General features: G+C 40.7%; 1 protein-coding gene across 1 annotated transcript in view; it reads right to left on the reverse strand.

Annotated features, from left to right (window-relative positions):
• The window catches only part of LOC121167595 (DDB1- and CUL4-associated factor 13), a 34,758-nt gene extending 14,480 nt beyond the window's left edge, over positions 1–20,278 (reverse strand). Inside the window, exons 1-6 of the mRNA XM_040997097.1 lie at positions 20,113–20,278; positions 14,286–14,485; positions 13,673–13,780; positions 9,168–9,257; positions 5,599–5,754; positions 1,849–1,926 (exon numbers count right to left, since the gene is read on the reverse strand). Of these exons, the coding sequence (XP_040853031.1) occupies positions 1,849–1,926; positions 5,599–5,754; positions 9,168–9,257; positions 13,673–13,780; positions 14,286–14,485; positions 20,113–20,182 (702 nt within the window). The 5' untranslated portion in view covers positions 20,183–20,278. The remainder of the gene's footprint in view (positions 1–1,848; positions 1,927–5,598; positions 5,755–9,167; positions 9,258–13,672; positions 13,781–14,285; positions 14,486–20,112) is intronic.
• Positions 20,279–20,414: the final 136 nt, after the last annotated feature.

Below are 20,414 nucleotides of genomic sequence, written 5' to 3' on the forward strand. Positions count from 1 at the left end.
CTCAAACATTTCCAGAACTACACCTCATAGGAAAAAATAATGTCTTACTGAGAACTGTTAGACTTAGAAGGGTAAAGTCAGAACATTAATAGCCTACTAGCTAGAACAAAATAAGGAGAACACAGCAGTGTCTAAGAATATGACAAACATCACAGTGTTCTGCACTGCATTTGATAAACCCCAATAAAATGCTGCTTTACTGACTGAAACAGACTGTCAACTGGCATCTGATTTCCGGAGGCCCTGAAATCCAGGCTACAGGTCTTTTATTCAACCTCAAGGCACTACAGTACCATTTAATATGGAAATGGGAGAATGTGAATGGACAGAAATTATCATTTATTAAACTTGGTGTCAGTATTCGATTACATGCTTAAAATGGTCATGTTTTATTCTCACCAATGTGCTACAAGGTGGTTATTAAAACTACCATTTAATAGGAAAAATAGATTAAGTTACCTGCTGACTAAAATTTGGTAGGATTTTCTCACAGTGTTAATATCACTGAAATAATTAAAACGACACTCTGGAAAGATTACTGTATTTATTAGATCTCAATGAATACATTCCGATATTTCTAAGTTTGTTGGATGCCATAAAATTGATTTAGGAAAACAAAAGAAAGTATTAAAAGTATTTCTCTTTTATGTGAACTCATGTCCACAAATGTCACCTAGCACTCCCTGTTTCTTTAGGATTCTATAGCCTGAAATCAAATTTATACCCTTTCACTTCAAATGGTACTCCCTCTTTTTTTAAATTCTTATTTTTAATTCATATAAAATGAGTAGATTTCACATTTTTCATGTATAGATTTAGAAGCATAGGGGTTCCTTCCTCCTCTCTTATCTCCCATCCCTATTTTTTCAAAATTATTACACCAGCATGTCCATTTGTTTCACAGTAACAAGCTTAACTTTCCAATAAGTAAGTGTATCATGACACAGAAAATAGAGGAAAGAGAATAAAATAACAGATAATAAAATAAAACTAAAGAAAACTAAAGAAAAATAATAAAAGTGAACTAAAATCAAGCGGAAAGTCTGCTGCTGCTGCTCATGAGCACCGGCCCCTGCTGCGCACTTTGCCTTTAGACTGCAGTCTCTCCCTGGAGAGTTGGCTTCAGCTTGTATTTGCTTGATCCCTAAGTCCCAGGACTGATCACATTACAGCTGTTGGGAAATTTGTCACCTTAAACAGGATCATTTGACCAAACAAAACGTCAAAGTAGTACCCATTAGCATGAAGTTAAACAAATAATGCTGGTTTTGTGAATGAGTTCCAAAACTTTCAGGAATAAAACACCGTATGTGTCAAGATAACCATGGGACCTGAAGAACTGTTACAGAACAGAATCCTTATTTCAAGAACTTTCTGATTGACTTATGACTGCTTATGAAGGACTACACTAATGTAATAGGGAAAATCAGTTGAGGGTGGCAACTTGTGGGGGAGGGGGCAGGATTCCAGGCCCTATGAAATTATACCATAAAACTTAAAACCAATCAATACATAAATAAAAATAAGGAATCCCCTCAAAAAGAAAACAACAACAAAAAATTTAAGGACCTTCAATCCAGTAAGCAGTAACTAGCTGCCTAAATTTTATTGGTATTGAGAAAGATACAATGAAGAGTATGATACAATACATAGTGGAAATTTAAGGATTTCTAAAAAGAACTAGGATGTAACAAAATGCTACCATTACTTTGTGTTCTAAGAATATTTGTGTGCAAAAAAAAAAAAAGGGTTTTAACTGTGAAAAAACATTTGCTCCATGTTTTCAGTCACTCTGTTTATAGAGGAATGCATTAAGTATGAAAAGTGAAAGATAAAATTGAAACTCACCTTTTTCAGAGGAGTAGCCTGTCTCATATCATATAGTACTATGTTCCGGTCAGAAGCACAACTTCCCAAGAGAAAAGTCTGAAAATAAATATAACAATCACCAGTTACAGACCAGGCCAGCCAACAAATGGAAAATTACTTAATTATCATTAACACCAGGTAAACGCACCAATGTATAATTTCAACCTCCATTTTAAAAGGTTATGATAAATCATCCATAACCTCAGCAACCCAAGTCATACAGTTCTATAAACAAATCCCTATGCATGTATGGCTGGTGTTCATAATGACTGTGTGGATAACAGAATATTCTAACTCATAAAGGAACATACTTCATTTAGCCATTCTTCAAACCAGATTTATTTCCTGCTTTTTGCTATCACAAGTAACACTTCAATAAACATTTCATATATTTAACTCTTCTTCTCTGAGATATTTCTTTACTTACTTTAGAATTTCCAGGGTGGAGCAGTAGGGTAACCTACCACTTGTGGCACCAGCATCCCCAAGCGGGTGTCAGTTCATGTCCCAGCTGCTCTGTTTCTGATACAGCCCCTTACTTATGGCCTGAGAAAGCAACAGATGGTGGCTCAAATTCTTGGAACCCTGTACCCTAACTGAAGCTGGAATCTCCTGGCTTCAGAAAGGCCCAGTTCTGGTTGTTGCAGTCATTTGTGCAACAAATCAGCAGATGAAAGATCTCTCTGTCTCTCTTAATACTGTCCTTCAAATAAAAATAAATCTTAAAAGAATTTCCGTAGTGACACTACTAAATCTAAAGGAACAATAATTCACAGCTTGTGTTATTTAGAGCTAATCATTTTCCAAAGATTTCTTAAAAGTCACCCATTTTGTTTCTGAGATTTCACCTAATGATGTTTTTTCAACCTTTTTTAGCTTCCCATTTCTGACCAAGTTCTATTTCTAAAAACAAAGACTTGTATTCAAGCAAAATAAAAAAATTCTACCTTCACTGGGAGCTGGGCTTCACACTGTAAAATGTGCCAATTCTCAGCATAATTCTAGGCTTCAATATTTTAACAGAAAATTAATAATTAATGATTACAGGAGATAAATACACTCCATTTGTTCACGGCAACATGCCGTTTCTATTAAGATTAACATAAAATAAGAGACATGCACACCATTTGCTTTTATCGCTAAGTTAGTTCATAAGGTTAATAAAAAGCACAGCTGTACAAACAGAGCTTTTACAGTCAACTTTGAAAACATGGCTGCTGGGTCAGCACTGAAAATTAATCATGATTTTTAGAACTGGTCATCTACTCTTCTGAAACAGGCATTCACCAAACTAGAGAAGAAAAAGATTTCTGATAATGTAGGAATTAGTTTCTGTCTAGGTTTATGTTTTCATATAGTACTAACATCACCATGTTGAATTTCGTCACTTTAAAAAATGCTCACATATATTACCACATTTTATATTTACAACAAGCTTGTGAAGTACAATGTGTGAGATATAATTAATCTTGTTTTAAAAATAATGAAACAAATATAGAGAAGAATTGTGATTTAATGCAAAAGTGTGTTTGTTGGAAACACAGCTCCAGCTGAACTTCATTCCAAGTAGGCCATGAAGTATTCCGGTAACTGGCTTATGCCTGTAGCCTGCTTCTGCTCAAGGTCACCTTGGACTTGATCTGCAAAGCTGGCTTGCACCTTCTAGTTAGGGGAACAAAGAAAAAGGAGGTAGGGAAGGCTATGAAAAAGATTCCGTGAAGCCAGATACTGTAACTTAGCGACCAGCAACCTTCTAGTACAAGGCCACGGGATTAAGTATTTCCAGAATTGTGGGTCATGTGTACTCTGCAGCAATTATTCAACTCGGCCACTGTAGCACAAGAACAGGGACAGATCACACATGCTAGAGCTCAGTTGTGTTCTAGTAAAGCTTTACTTATAGACAGAAGGCACACTTGCCTCACAGCCATTACTATGCCAACCCCTGCTCTAGGTTTGAAGCTTCTCAAGTAAGTGTGTAAGCAGCAGCCAGCACAGTGGTGTAACAAGCTAATCCAACACCCGCAGTGCTGGTGTCACATATGGGTGCCACTTCAAGAACCAGCTGCTCCAATTCTGACTTAGCTCCCTGCTTATGGCCTGGGAAAGCAGCAGAAGGTGACTCAGTTCCTCATGTCCTTGCACCCACCTGCAACACCCAGAGGAAGCTCTCGGCTCCTGGCTTCAGATCAGCTCAGCTGTAGCTTCTGTGGCCATTTGAGGAGTGAACCAGTGGATGGAAGACCTCTGTCACTCCTCCTCTCTCTAAAATCTGCCTTTCAGGAATAAATAAAGAAATCTTCTTAAAGTACTTAAAAAAAAAAAAAACTGTGTGCATGTGCTGGCAGCAAGGCATCCTGAATGCCTTCTCAGCAATCCTGCAAGGCCATGCTCACCATGCATGTGGCGCCTCAGGTTTCAACACACCAGGTGGACCATTCTACACCCGCTACTTGACTTAGCCTTTCCTCCCTCTTTTTACCTGCTTGGGTCCCTGAGAGTAGAAAATTTGCACTTACCACTGGAATCTGTTTATAATTTTACTTTTTATTTTTTAAAAAAGATTTATTTCTTTCTTTCAAAGAACTAGAGAGGGAAAAACAGAGAGAGATCTTCCACCTGCTGGTTCACTCCCTAATCGGCCCCAATAACCAGGCCAAAACCAGAAGATAGCTTTCTCCAGGACTCCCATGTGGGCTACACGGGCCCAAGCGCTCAGTCCGTATTTTGATGTTTTACCTAAGAGCTGGATTGGAAGCTGAGCAGCTGGAACATGAATTCATGCTGAGATTCTGGCACTGTAGGCAGTGGGTTTACGTACTACGCCACAATGCTGGTCCCCCATCAGCTATACGTGTAGTGATTTCCTTTTCTCCCTGCAGAAGGGCATCTCTACTGAGCCTTCTGGTCAACAAGCTCATTTATTGCTACATATTCAGATAAAGCTGAAGGACAAGTCTAGAGTTTGATGGCTCACTTGGCCTTCAAGGTAGTCTCCTTTCCTAAATTCAGATCTTCACGGACAGTATTTAGCTGCACCTGGAAGGAACTAGAAATCATAACCCAGATTTACACAGAAAAATATGACTGTAACTAGTTCTCATGCAGTACAATAATGACCATGAACATTACCATGAAGTATTGGTTCCACAAGGGTTAAAAAAAATCACAAGCTGTCGCAGAAGCATAATGATATAATCTGGAGCACAAGTGATGAAAACAGGAGCAAAACTAAAACCCAGTACTACAGACACACATGCTACTAGGTCCTTGGCCGGTATGTTTTGGGGGTCGACACCTAAGCAGGTTGCCAGCAAGGGGAGCAGCACCAGAGGCTGAACCATTAAGACCCAGCCAATCCCGCACTTTAAGCTTTCAGGATAATCAAGCCAAATAAACTGTTCCTTATAAAAACAAACAACAACACAGTACTTCTTTGGATTCTAGGTCCAGGAGAATGCGTGCATGTGTAAACACACACACACACAAACTCTCTTTGATGATGCTTACTGCTAGTATCTTGGACTAAACTGCAAGCAAATATGTTTAGATTTGACTAAAGATATCAGAATTCAGATAAAATCTGGAATTGAGCAAAAGCAAGAATATCACTGAAATTCAGAAATTCTTTCACACATTTAAGTTTCCTAAACAGAGCTGAAATTAGAAAATAATAAGCAGAATATACTTGCTATATTAAACAATAAAAAGAAACAATAAGCACATTACCTCAATTGGGTTAAATTTAACACTGCTTATACTGTCAAATCCCCAGGTCATTGAACATATAGGATTAGTTCTTTGTTCATCCCAAATGTCCACTTGCTGTCCACATGTGGCAAAAACAGGATCTTTCCAGTGATGATCAATGCCAGTATACACTGTCTTTAAAGGCAAAGAGTGTATTATAAATGAGTTCATAGATAGTTCCAATGTGCAGAAAACTGTAAAAACATTTATCTATACTCTTTTTTGAGGAAATTCCTGTTGACAGCTTCTTTGAAGCTCTCCTTTATAGGGCTAACACTAGATAAAACATTTTAAAAGAATGAAACTATGTTTTAGATATCATTAATTTGTTTCTACACCAGAATTATTTCCACCTCACACTCATACCTCACCTTCCAGTCCCTTTAAGAACATTTAAGGGCTGATATTGTGGTAGCATGGGTCAAGCTGCTGCCTACAATGTTGACACCCCCATATGATAACACCACTTCACATCTTGGCTGCTCCATCTTATACCTAGTTCCGTGATAATGCACCTGGGAAGGCAGAGACGGCCCACAAATGTGGGAGACCTGAGTGGAGTTCCCCACAGTTGCATCCATATGGGTAGTCAAACAAGCGATGAATGATTGATCAATCTATAACTCCTATTTTCAAATAAAGTAAAAAACCAGAAACAGAATTTAAACATGTACCTCCCATAATACTGAAATGACAAAATTGTGACTTTAGAAATGGTTATGCTTAAAGATTAAAACTCATTTTAGTATGTGAAAGTTCCCATTTTCAACTTAAATTTTAAAAAAATTTTTAATTTATTTCAAAGATAAAAAGACAGATGGATATTTTCTACTCAAGGGTTCACTCCCTAAACAACTGAAACAGCCACGTGTGGGTCAGGTCAAACCCAGAAGTCCAAAATTCGATCCAGGTCTCCACAGGAGGCAGGGACCCAAGAACTGGCCATCCCTTGCTGCCTCTCAGGAGGGTGCACAGTGTCCAGGAGGTAGAGCTGGGGATGCAGGCAGGATGGAATCCAGAGACTTCAGCTACAGGAAGTAGGTGTCTAAAGAGGCATATTACCTGATACACTGAATGCCACTATAGATGAAATCTCATTTAAGAAATCTGAGTACTTAATAAAAAGTGTAAGTACTATAAATCACAAGTAGGTCAAACGTTCTGTGTTTGAGCGGGGGGGGGGGGGGGGGGGGGACCCCAGAGTGGAGCAGGCAGACAGGAGGAGGCTTGTATCCCAACCCTGAAGACTCCTAGATCCTCACCAAGGACTATCAGTACAAGCTCCAAGGACTACATCCCAACCGCCAAGGAGACCACGGGGAATTGGAGTGCCTTCAGAGGCCGAGAACTCTGAGGTCACCCACCTCCATTTGGATCTCCCACATGGGATGGAAGAAGCCCATACCCTGCCTTGCAGGATCCAAGGTCATCGGAACGACAACCAGGAGCACTGAGCAGTCCGCAGAAACAAAACAGTAAACTTCCTTCGGGACTAGGGAGAGGAGCTTTCTCTGGTTCTTGCCTGGTGCCAACTTTGGGTCCCCACCCTCTCTCGTAATGACCATCAGGATCACTCCAGAAACCCCTCAAAACAAACTAACAAACAAACAAACAAAAAAAACCCCTAGAATAGATAGAGAACAACAAGGAAAGCTTAGAAACAGGAAACGGGCAGTGAGGATGCACTTATAACTCACTGGGTGGGACACAAAGATTAGTTACTCCTCACTAGGGTTTTGAAGATTTCTCTGCACACCCCTCCTAAAACTGTTCACCTAAACTGCTGACATATGTCTTGTTAGAGTTATAGAGTTACACTACCTGAAAAACAGCCAGGTTCTGCAAAATCATGCTTCAACGCTATGAACTGCTAAATACTAAAATTAAAATAGACATGAGTCAGCTGAACAGCAATCTATAGCCATTTTAAGGTGTATTGAACCCAGCTGTATATAAACTAATAATTGTAATGTCAATGTAGAAGTCATAGGATGTGGTTCAGAACTTGCACTTTTTTTCCTCTCTCTCTCTTTTAACATGCTGGTTACACAATACCATGTCAACTAATTCCATTACGTTATAAATTGTTACTGATGTAATGTCGGGGTTTTTAATTGATTGGGATGATACTCTGTTGCTCTACCTTCAGACCAGAGACGGTCTCCCCAAGAAACTGTTGAACTTATCTGGACCATAAGATGCTTGACTCTATGCTTTGTAGATGCTTGCAAGGAAAGTATCTTAACTGAATTTGAATTGTAGTAATGCAACAAGAATCCACCATGGGGGGGGGGCGCGGGTTTTGGGGAGGAAGGGGAGAATCCCAGAACCTATGAAACTGTGTCACATAATGCAATGTAATCAATAAAAAATTAGAAAAAAAAATGTTGTGTGTTTAAGCTAAGGCTAAACCATGCTATCTGATTTACAGAACAATCAGTAAGAAATGTGAAAGAGAGTTATACAGGTGCCCAGTGCAATAGCCTTAGTGACTAAATCCTAGCCTTTCATCCACCAGGATCCCAAATGGGCACTAGTTCATATCCTGGCCGTGCCACTTCCCATGAGGCTCCCTGCTTGTAGCAGCAGAGGATGACCCAAAGCCTTGGGATCCTGCACCCATGTGGGAGATCCAGAAGATGCTCCTGGCCCCTGGTTTTGGAATGGCTTAACCTCGGCCATTGTGGCCAGTCAGTGAGTGAACCAGTGGATGGAAGATCTTTCTGTTTCTCCTTTCTGTATATCTGCCTTTCCATAAAAATAAAATAAATCTAAAAAGAAAAAAAAGGATTTATACAAGATGTGGTCAGGATAATGGCTCAATTGGCTAATCCTCTACTTGTAAGTGCCAGCATTCCATATGGGAGCTGGTTTGTATCCCAATTGCCCCACTTTCCATTCAGCTCCCTAACTGTGGCCTGGGAAAGCAGTGGAGGATGGCCCAGACCCTTGGGATCCTGTGCCTACATGGGAGACCTGGGGAAGCTCCTGGTTCCTGGCTTTGGATCGGCGCAGCTCCGGTCATAGCAGCCATTTGGGCAGTGAACCACAGACGGCAGTTATTTCTCTGTCTCTCCTAGTCTTTGTAAACTTGCCTTTCTAATAAATTAACCTTTTGAAACAAAAAAATTTATACAAGCATCAAATTATTATATATCTTACTTTCCTAAAGCACTATTTCAAGTAAGGAATTGTGAGATTTGTGTAATATTTATAATATAAAAAAGACAAAAACGAACACAGTATTTATCTGGACATTCTACTTCATAGATATTTCTTCATGGCCTTGCTATTAAGAAATATCTCATTGCATCCTTGAGCTCAAAACAGAAACCAAACCCTTCTACAATGAATAATAAAAAACTGTTCAAATTTTTTACTTGCAAAGAACCCTAATTGCAATATGTATTACTTAAAACAGGTCAATTATTGTGGCCTAAAGTCTCATTTCTTACTTATGTCACTTTACTTTTTAGAAATTAAAATTATGAAATGTCATAAAGAGAAGAATTTGAGCAGGCAAAGCATGGTGGGATTTGTTCTCACACCTTTCCTAATATCGTATGCAGTGGCTCTTCCTCTTCTCCGCAACCTGGGCCATCCATTTTCCACTGCTTCACAGTTTTGTCATCACCAACCTAGGAATATTTAGGATGATGATGATGTTAATGAACTATGGTCACAAATATAACTCACCAGCATATATATCAAATATAAACATTTTGTTTAAAAAGCATACTATATTCACGTAATATATCAATATATTTTCATACATATCCTACCGTGTTACAGCAAAGATCTGTTGACAAGTGTCTAAGCGATATAAAATTAGAATACTAAGAGTGATACAAAAAAAGAAAAGAATAGCAGTAAAGTTAGGCTATAAATGTGGCAAAAATGTTTACTACAATAAAGATCACAATTTGGATTAAGGAAAAAAATTGATAATAATAGAATGACATTTATAAAATCAGGCTAGTCAAAACTTTGAAACAATATGATGTCTCTCAGGAAAAGAAGATTCCAGATAGCTTTAAAGAAATTAAATAAAAAACAAGGAAATATGCCAGAGATCACATTTTTATAGTTTCAGAATAGACAGAGTTCTTCCCTGCCAACAAATCACCAGTTTTCAAACCGGTCACTGTCAAACACTGGACAAAGTACTCTGAAAGCTTTTCAGGATCCAAAAGGTCAAAACCATTTTCACATTTTAATCAAGGTATCGTTCTTCTTTAAACTGTGTTAACAGTTGCACTGACAGGAAAAAAGACGCTCCGAACTGTTGGCAGCTTACTCCAAATCAAGACAAAGCAACAATCTATGTTAATTTACTCAGGTCACTGGCAGACACATTCAAAATATTAGATGAAATAGGCTGCAGAACAAAACAAGCCATGTAACATCATTTGGGCTTAAAATAATCATAAATGTGATATTATACAAGCATATGAGGGAATTTTTAGAAATCAATTAAAATATATACAATAAAAAAAACCTTTGGATTTAAAAATGTTTTATCACCAAATAAAACTTACTCTTAATTCAATTTTTCTACAAATTTTATGAAGTTCCCTCATATATATCATACTGCTAGTTTTCACTTAAGTTTGTATTACATGCAAATTACATATTTTTCATTAGAAACATATTTATCTATAGAAGGTGTATGAATTTAGTTGCTTTCCTGCAGCAAATTCAAAAAGAAATACTTCCAGCAGAACACTGTGAAGTGTTCATGAGATTAGAATAAAGGATTTAGATGGAGGTTCTGATACTAAGGTGAAACAGAACTTCTTTTGTTGAGGATATAAACGAACCTGAAGCCTCTTTATAATACACTTAGACAATATTTAACTGGGCTGTATCACATTAACAACTCTGAATCTAAGCTACTGGCATCAAACCAAAACTCAGTTCTGGGGACATGATTCCACAGGGAGCCCTCAAGATGCAATCTAGATACTCAAATCTTTGTCGCTGTGGCCTCACCCAAAGGTCTTTTCAGTATTTAAACAAAATAGGGTGAGCCATGTCCCTGAGCACACTCTCCTGCAACATGGTTTATGAGAATCAAGTTCTGGGAAGTACTGTGGACAAGCTGAAGATCTGCTATCAGGAGAAGGATGTCTGATGCAGCCTGCGGAGCACCAGCCTCGGCACACCAGGCAGCCTAAGAAGGTGAGCATGTTTGCAGAGACAAATGGCTCTACAACAGCATGTGCCTGTTCAGAACAATGCTTCATTCTATCTGCGTGAGGAGTAGGACTGCTAAGGTGATGTGCATTACAGACTGAAACAACGAAGAAACCCAGGTAATAGAGGTTTTACGAGATTATGAACTAACCATTTTAAAAAGAAGAGGAGGGTCTGGCACAATGGCCTAGAGGCTAAAGTCCTCGCCTTGCACGTGCCCGAAACCCATATGGGCACCAGTGGCCTCGCTTCTCTACCAGCTCCCTGCTTGTGGCCTGGGAAAGCAGTTGAGGATGGCCCAAAGCCTTGGAGCCCTGAACCTGCAAGGGAGACCTGAAAAAGGATTTCCAGGCTCCTGGCTTCGAATCAGCGCAGCTCCAGCGGCTGTGGTCACTTGGGGAGTGAATCATTACACAGAGGACCTTCCTGTCTTCCTATTTGTATATCTACCTTTACAATAAAAATACATAAATCTTTTTTAAAAATTAATAAATCAATAAATAAAAGGAAGAAGAAACACTAAGGACTAAAACTAAGCCAAGAAATAGCTTTCACATGTGTCTCATGATCTCACTTAAACATGAAAGCTAAAGAAGCTGAACTTGGAGCATGTACCATACCATAGCAAGCTAAGCCTCTGCCTGCAGTGCCACCATCTCATATGGGCACTCTCCTATTTTTTTTTTTTTTTTGAAGATTTATTTCGTTTTATTACAAAGTCAGATATACAGAGAGGAGGAGAGACAGAGAGGAAGATCCTCCATCCGATGACTCACTCCCCAAGTGATTGCAACGGCCGGTGCTTTTGCCAATCTGGAGCCAGAAGCCAGGAACTTCCTCCAGGTCTCCCATACGGGTGCAGGGTCCCAAGGCATTGGGCCGTCCTCGACTGCTTTCCCAGGCCACAAGCAGGGAGCTGGATGGGAAGTGGAGCTGCTGGGATCAGAACCAGCGCCCACATGGGATCCTGGCGTGTTCAAAGTGAGGACCTTAGCCACTAGGCCACCGCGCTGGGCCCGGGCACTCTGTTTCTAATGCAGCTCCCTGGTGGTGGTCTGGAAGGGCAGTGGAGGGCAATGAAAGACAACAGAATAATTATAACAATAGATTATATTTATTTACAACTTGCAAGTTTTTACTTCTGGATTTTTCCATAATAGATACACTACTACTAAGCTAGCTACCAGCTGGTGGTCTGGAAGCTCAGTGGAGGGCAGTGGAAGGCAATGGAGGATGGCCCAATGCCTTGGGCCCTGTACCCACAAGGGAGACTCAGAAGCAGCTCCTGGCTCCTGGTTTCATATCAGCCCAGTTCCAACTGTTGTGGCCATTTGGGAAATGAGCCAGCAGATCAAAGATTTCTCTCTGTAACTCACAAATAAAAATAAATGACTCTTAAAACTATTTTTTACATTTTGATGTGAAAGAGTACAATTATAGAATCTTTACCTATTTTCTACATGTCCACATCCTTAAAATGTTTTCTCATTCTTCACCTTTATCATCCATGTAGTAGTTTACAAGACTACCCCCCTCCTGGGACACGAGGTTCATTCTTTGGCTCTTCAAGCTCTGGTTTCCCCATATTCTAAGCAAGAGCATTTCCTAAGATGACCACAATGATGTCTCTGTTTTCTCTATATTATTGCCCTTCACTTCCTCCCAAAGATTCTATCTTGATGATGCCAAGTTCAGCTGGGATTTCTCTCCTGAACTCCAGACCTGCCACTTTCAAGATGATATTTTCACTCACAGCACCTCCTACTAGTCTACCTTACCTCATCCCACCTTTCTTATTCCCATCCTTTTCTAGAACTTGCTCTCAGCTCGCTCTGACTTCTTTTCTGAAAAAAGAATCACCATTTTTCTAGCCACTTCTCACTTCATGAGCCTCTAAAATCTTTCTAAATCTAACCATGCCATCTATTTTCACCCACTATGCAACCTTATTATTTTCAGTAGAGTGCACTAAAATAGCTTTCAAACTGATCATTGTTGTTAAATTAATTGCTCCCATATGGGAGATGGTTTGAGTCCTGGTTGCTCCATTTAAAATTCAGCACCTTGTTAACATGTCCAGGAAAAGCAGCAGAAGATGGTCCAGGTGCTTCCGCCCCGTAACCGCATGGGAGACCTGAGAAGACCGTGGCTTCGGACTGGCTTAGAGCTGGTCATCGTGGCCACCTGATGATTAAACTGATGGGTGAAGAGCTCTCTTTTCCTTTGTCTCTCCCTATATATCTGCTTTTTGAATAAATAAATAAATTTTTTAAAGAACTGTTATTTGTATACTTAAGTTCACAGCATTATTTATAAAAGTGAAAACAAACCAAACGTTTATCGATGAGTGAATGAATAAAATGTACTATATACATACAATAAAATTATTACTCAGCTTTTAAAAGATAAGATATATTCTGGTGTGTGCCACAAGACAGATAAAAGTTGAAGAAAATATGCCTAGTGAAATGAGAGATACAAAAAGGCTTATTTAAAAAAAAAAGGGACACACAAGAATTGTGGTTCTACTTCCATGGGGTCTAGACAAACTGAGAGTGAAACAGCTGTTATCAATAGCAGAGGGCACCGGGAAACGGAGAGCTGACTGTCCAACGGACAGAATTTGTTACCTGGAGACAGACTGTGCTGATGACTGCGTTCTGTGTGACCTTACTGTCACTGTCCAGGTCCCTGGAAAACTAGCACTTTTCAGGGTTTATGAAACTATTTTACTTCATAAAACTGCAAAAGGGCATTGGAATGAATAAATGAACTTGAGGATAAGTTATTCACTTTGAACATTCTGACGTGTGTTGGACAAATTTGGTGACTTCAAACTTGATGATCTTACACTTACAGTAAAAAAGGAAGTTCCACAAAAGCGTGTACACATTCCTCGTACAAAGCCTTCATGCGCTTGGACTGCACGAACACATTTCCGTTGAGTGAGGTTCCAAATTCTAACCTGTAATAAAGTATATCAGGGAACTGTAAATATAAAATGTTTGGGCAAAGGACTACTACAGTTGAAGAAAAATAGACACTAAAAGGCTGATTAGTGACACCAGACAGTTGAAAGCAAATCCTGGGGATTAAAATATTACAATGCAGATGGAAAAATACAACAACACACAGAAAACGCAATCTGTCAAATGTCTGTCAATGCTCCTTTAAAGAACTTCAAAACTTTTTCCTGCCAGAGAAGGAAAACTGAGTGTTGAATTACTAACAACAATTTTTGTGGGAAAAACTCACATATGAACAATTATTTTGCTTGCTATCAAACTAAGTCTTAAGCTGCTCTCTTTATAGTTTCTTATGTTTAGTAACAAGCTAATAATTTTATCATTTCAAACAAAATTTAGTAGAGAATTAAACTGAAATCAAAGTAAGATAGCTAAAATACATTTAAAAAAAATTGAAATACAACCATCTTGAGTCTGAAGTACCAATGTTTACGCAGCACTGACCTCTCCATCACATGCCCCAGAAAGGACGGTCGTCAGGCTCTTTGGGTGCTTCGCCAAGCAATTGATGCCATCACGGTGACCATCCAGAGAAGCAAGGAATGGTTTCGCAAACACCCGTTCCAGCTTGGTCGCATTTAGAGCCCTCACGTATTCTCGTGGGACTTCAAAAGGATGTAAAGTAGGATCGTAGTTTCTTGGAACTGAAATAAGAAGGATTCCTCTGAATTAAATAATTCACGTTTAATATTTCCTGTGGGTTTCCTTAGCTAAACATTCGATTTACTCAATAAGCCTTTAATCCACCACTCTGTTCTATACCAAACTCCATGAAGAATTCAACAGCTTAAAACCTGTTGCCGGGCCTGGCGCGGTGGCGCAAGTGGTTAAAGGCCCGGCGCCTTGCACGCCCGGGATCCCATATGGGCGCCGGTTCTAATCCCGGCAGCCCCGCTTCCCTTCCAGCTCCCTGCCTGTGGCCTGGGAAAGCAGTCAAGGACAGCCCAAAGCTTTGGGAACCTGCACCTGTGTGGGAGACCCCGAAGAGGCTCCTGGCTTCTGATTGGCATAGTATCGGCCCGTTGCGCTCACTTGGGGAGTGAATCATTGGACGGAAGATCTTCCTCTCTGTCTCTCCTCTCTGTATATCCGCCTTTCCAACGAAAAAATAATAAAAATAAATCTTAAAAAAAAAAAAAAAAACCTGTTGCCAGAAACCTTTCAAAATGACCAGGAAATAAGGGAATGCATACATAGAAAACAGACTACATCTGCACACTCATACACAAAGGGAGAGAGAATGCTTTTCCTTTTTAATGTTTTGCTACACTTTTACAAAATTCAGAGACTTCCTTCCATATGTTCTACTACACTCCTCACCTGAATTCTAAGTTCTCAGTCAAGATATACAATACATTCTTCCTGTATGGGCTTTAAGCCTAGCACAGCTTGTGGCACAAAGCAACTGCATGATAAATGCACACTGAACTGTAAACTCCTTGTGGGGCCCAGAACACTATTCATCCCTGGTGCTAAGCCCCACGGATACACTGTAGTGGTTATCACTGCATTACATAGTTGCTCTTTATTAGCTCTTCCATGCATGCTTATCTATTTGAAGTACACATGAGCTCACCACGTGTCAAGCACTGTTCCAAACATCTTAACTCCTTTCATCTCCACAGCACCCTATGTGTTAAGTTCTATTGCTCTTCCTTGTCTTCAAGATAGGGAAGCGAGGCACAATGAGGCGAAGTAATTTGCTGAGATGGTGATGGAGCCACAGAGGCAGTGTGGCTCCAGAAACCACGATGCAAACACACTGTCTCAGCTAATATTTACTTAGAAAATAACTCTAAGTTCTCATAGCTTAAGAAAACAAAAACATAGAACAAAACAAAACAAAAAACTCTCAATGTGTGAAAATAAATGCATCTTCTTTGAGCAGGGTGACATGAAGTCTTATTCATGACTGCATGCGCACATCATATTCAATGCATAGTAAAGCTGAAACTGTACATTCCTAGTTAATTCTATACTCCATCCTTCCTAATAACAAAATCAAAGTTATATTCATTCTTGTTGAGAAGTATTAATTCATTATCCCTTTTAGTCACTTAGTCTTGGCCCTCATTACTTTACATGGGGACTACTGTAATACCACACCCATTCATCTTGGTGGCAGTCCAAGTCACAGGCATCAGATGAACTATCCTAAAACATAGCTTTTCTTGTAAAGATTGATTTATTTTTATTAGACAGAAGGAGAGACAGAAAGATCTTCCATCTACTAGTTTACTCCCCAAGTGACTGCAATGGCCAGAGTTGAGCTGACCCAAAGCCAGGAGCTTCTTCCAGTCTCCCACCAGGCGCAGGGTCGCAAGCCTTTGGGCCGTTCTCTACTGCTTTCCCAGGCCATGAGCAGGGAGCTGGAAGAAAAGTGGCCAGGATAGGAATTGGCACCCATATAGGATCCTGGTACATGCAAGGAAAGGATTTAACCACTCTGGGTACTATGCAAGGCCCAAAACATAGCTTTTTAACATGTCACTCCCAGGCCCACCAACTTTCAAAGTTCCAAACTTTAAATATGTTCCCCAATGGTAATAATAGCAATATAATTTTCAAGAACATACCTCTTCCCAACACATGGACATTTACCCTCTGGGAGTCTATTTTTTAACACTGAAGATTGTCCTGTCGGTTTATTTCAGTGTTTGATTTTAATAGCTGTAAGAGCTGAAGGAGACAAAGGCAGGACTTGATTTTGCAGCCTGCTGTATTAAGAGAAGCATGTGTACACTGGGACTGTTCTGTGATAACAGACCTGACTCCGTTACTGTGATGCTCTCACGGAGTAGGACTGGCTCAGTGAACATGCTCTGTCACAGTGAGGAGGGACTGACTGTACAGGCAAGCAGATCTAAGATGTCGTCCACGGGGACTTAAACATACTTGACTCTTTAATGTTCAGTCCCATCCACTAATCTTACAAAAGTTATTTCCAAAGTTTGTTTAGAAAATTACCATCTCTCTGATGTCAATGACTGTTCCCACAACTACCTGATATTGCTATAACTGTAATAATAGTTTCTAATTTAAAAAAAAAACTGTCCCCACTTTTTTCATAGAGGCAAAAGTGAATTCTTCCATTTTCAAATCTTTTCACCATTTTCAGTACAAAATATTTTGAGCAACGGGAATACCTCCAAGCATAAATTTTTGAAAACAGTCTCTCTATAGCACAAGATTATTTGAAAACGACTTTCTTGCCCAAAATTAAAATGGATTCTTAAGGAATAGGCTATGTTTTATTTTTCTCAAAGAAGTAAAAGCAGCCGAAGCAAAAATACTCAGTATTCACAGCCACAGAAGAGTTTAGAAAATCTAATAAGTGCTTTATTCATTCTATGTTCTACAATTCTTGGTTAAAAATTTTGATGTGACAACCAAGGAACTTCTGCATGAAAAAAGCATTTTCATGGTCCCTAGCATTACTTCACAAATTGGTAAAGATTATCTCAATTAAGATATTATATAACCTCCTAATAAATGAAACTATAAAATATTGCAGTACTTTGACACGAGCATACCTTTGTCAACCCTCAGGATATGTGAATTAATACACAGCAGAGATGAAAATATCAATGTAAATTCAAGTATTGCATAAAAATTGTTAAGAAAAAAACTTGAAGTTTCAATTATTTTTACAACACAGCCAGGACAACCAATTATAGACACTTTCAACTAATCAAATGAGGTTGAAACTCCTTTTTTTATTTTTGCTTACATGAAAGGTAGAGACAAGAGAGAGCTACTGGTTCACTGCCCTTGGCTTGCAACAGCCAGGGTTGGGCCAGGGCAAAGCTGGAAGTCCAGAACCCAACAAGCTGGGTATCCCACACAGATGGCAAGAGCCCAAGTGCTAGAGCCCCTACCTGCTGCCTCACAGGGTCCGCACCAGAACCTGTGGCTAGAAGCCCACCTGGGACTCATGCTCGTGAGGAGCTGTTTCACTTGAGCATTCCTCCCTGTGTGTATCATTTCTTCCACCAAGTACATGTAATTCTCATCCAAATCTATCTAAACCCTACACATATTCTAAAAATACTAAATTTAAATCTTACGTCTTCCATAAAGTTTTTCAAATCACTGTGATCATGTCCACCTCCAAATTCACGTACCCAGTGAACAATAAACACTGTAGAAGCACTTGCCACATATAAAGCACTGACAACAGTACAGTTGATAAACCACATATTTATGTACGGTGTTACCTTGCAGGAAGCCCAAGGAAGTTTTAAAGGAATTTTCTTGAGCCCTATTCTAGTACCTGATATTACATATTTACAAGAAAATAACACTTAATAAAAACGAAAGAATAAAGGAAGGTAAAAGCATCTCCCTTTATGTTTTACAGAACTTCAAAGTTTTATCATTCCATCCTGCTACCAACTTTCTACCAGAAAGTAAAAGAGGGAGACCTTGGGGCCAGTGTTGTGGCAGGGTGCGGTGGGGAGGAGGAACAGGCTAAGCAGTGCTTGGAGTTCCAGCAGCCTCACTGCTGACCCACCTCCCAGATAATGTTCCCGAGAAAGCAATGCGAAGAGGGACCAAGCACTCAGGACCCATACGTGACAGATTCCAATGGAGTTCTAGGCTCTTGGCTTTGACCTGGTCCAACCAGACGCTGCAAATATATAAGGAGCAAATCAGTGGACAGATGATCTCTCGTTTTGTCTCTCCCTCTTTCAAATAAACAAATCTAAAAAAAAAAAAAAAAAAAAACAGGAGGGGATGGTCTGACATTGTGGTGTAGCAGGCAGTCCAGCTGCCTTAAGTGCTGGCATCCTTTATAGGTGCCAGTTCAGACCCAGCTACTCCACTTCCAACCCAGCTCCCTAAGGGCCTGGGGAAAGCAATGGAAGACAGCCCAAGTGCTTGAGTCCCTGATACCCATGTGGGAGACCTAGAAGAAGCTCCTGTCTCCTGGCTTCAGCCTGGCCCAGCCCCAGCTGGTGCAGCCATCTAGAGTGTGAAGTAGTGGATGGCTGGCTGGTCAGTCTCTTCCCTTTCTCTCTCTCTCCTTCCCTCCCTCTTTTAAATAAACAAATCTTTTTAAAAGCAATCTCAAAAACAAAGACTTTATGGGTTTTCTTTTAAAGACCAGAAGATTAACCACTTCCAAACACTGAAACAGTGCCAGCTGCTGATTAATCACAGTGTATACACAAAACAGACTTGTACTCCTCGCTGCAAATTTATCCTGATGGAAGCACCCTGTTAACCAAAATAACAATCGCAAGACAATGTGGTAAACACTGACAGAAGTATAAGAAACCGTGATGGAAATGTAGATGTGTTCAAATGGCAGGAGGGAGTGTGCAGTGTCTGTGTTCAGAGCTTTCCTGTGGTGGCTGCTACACAGGGTGAGGGCATCTGGCACAGGAAGCTTGACAGAGAATGCCCTGAAGGCACACTCAGATGGGCCAGGGTGAACACACCCTCCCTGGGGTGAAAGTGGGGATGAAGGAGCAACCACAGGGTCCAGGATGAGGGATGGTGTCAAGTACCAATGACAGATCTGCATTTTAGAAATGTTACTACAAGTCAGCATAACCCTGTCAACATTTTGGGAGCAGAAGCATGTATCTCTCTGCCAGCAATGTTCACAGATACAATGATCATTTCCAGTACTCAAAATAGTGAGACGCCAGGTTCCTCAGTTAATACCCCCGCCTTTACCCTGCAGTGACATAGGCCGCTTCAGCACTTCACACCTGCTAGCATCTTCCATCCGCTCTTGCCATCGAGGTACCATGAGCTCTCACTCCTATGTGGTCAGCAGAGGAGGCAGGATAAACCTACCTCATTCATTCCACCTTGCCCATTTCCCCCTCAAACTTTCCCTAAGAGTTGTTGCTAAAGAGAAAACCGATAGCCATTAAGATTCTAATTTAAAGCGGTAAAGTGGTCAGAAATGAGAGCCACAGGCAGGCTTAAAGACGCCTGTTTAACTTTTAAATCCTTCAACTCCACGAGTCTGACCCATTCAAGTTCCACTTCAACAATGGGAACCCCAGGACAGAGCTCAGAAGTGGAGCAGGGGGAGACGGAAGTGTTCCCCCCATAGACAACAGCGGCTTCTGCCACCCCGTTCTCCAACGGCCTCAGCTGTCAACGCTTGCCTTGGGAAAAGGAAAATGAGGCAAGAACGAGCCTTGTCCCGGGGAGGAGCGCTGGGTTTCCCTCAGCACCGCCCCCCAAACATATAGCTTTTCCTCCACAGAGAGCGAGGCCAGACCCCAGCATTCGCGGAAGACGCCCCTACCTCTCTGCAGGTCCAACTTGGTTTCACGGACATAATTGTCCGGATTCCGGCTCAACATCTTCACCTTCATCTCGCCGGCTCTTCCTCCCGGACCCCACGAGTTTCTCCGCTCCGGTTGGACTCACCGCCTCCACCTCCCGCACATGCGACTTCCGCTTCCCGTGACGTACTTGCAGGGAGCGGAAGTCGGCCGACCGGCGCCCCTGGCTCCAGCGGCGCTTCGTAGCGACGCCTGCCGAGATTGACGAGGGGGCGTTTCCTCAGCGGAGCGCTCGGGTCCTCGTTGGCGCGCCGGGGCGGGG

This window comes from Ochotona curzoniae, unplaced genomic scaffold (assembly GCF_017591425.1).
Source record: "Ochotona curzoniae isolate NIBS_2020 unplaced genomic scaffold, NIBS_Ocur_1.0 patch4, whole genome shotgun sequence".
Lineage (NCBI taxonomy): Eukaryota > Metazoa > Chordata > Mammalia > Lagomorpha > Ochotonidae > Ochotona > Ochotona curzoniae.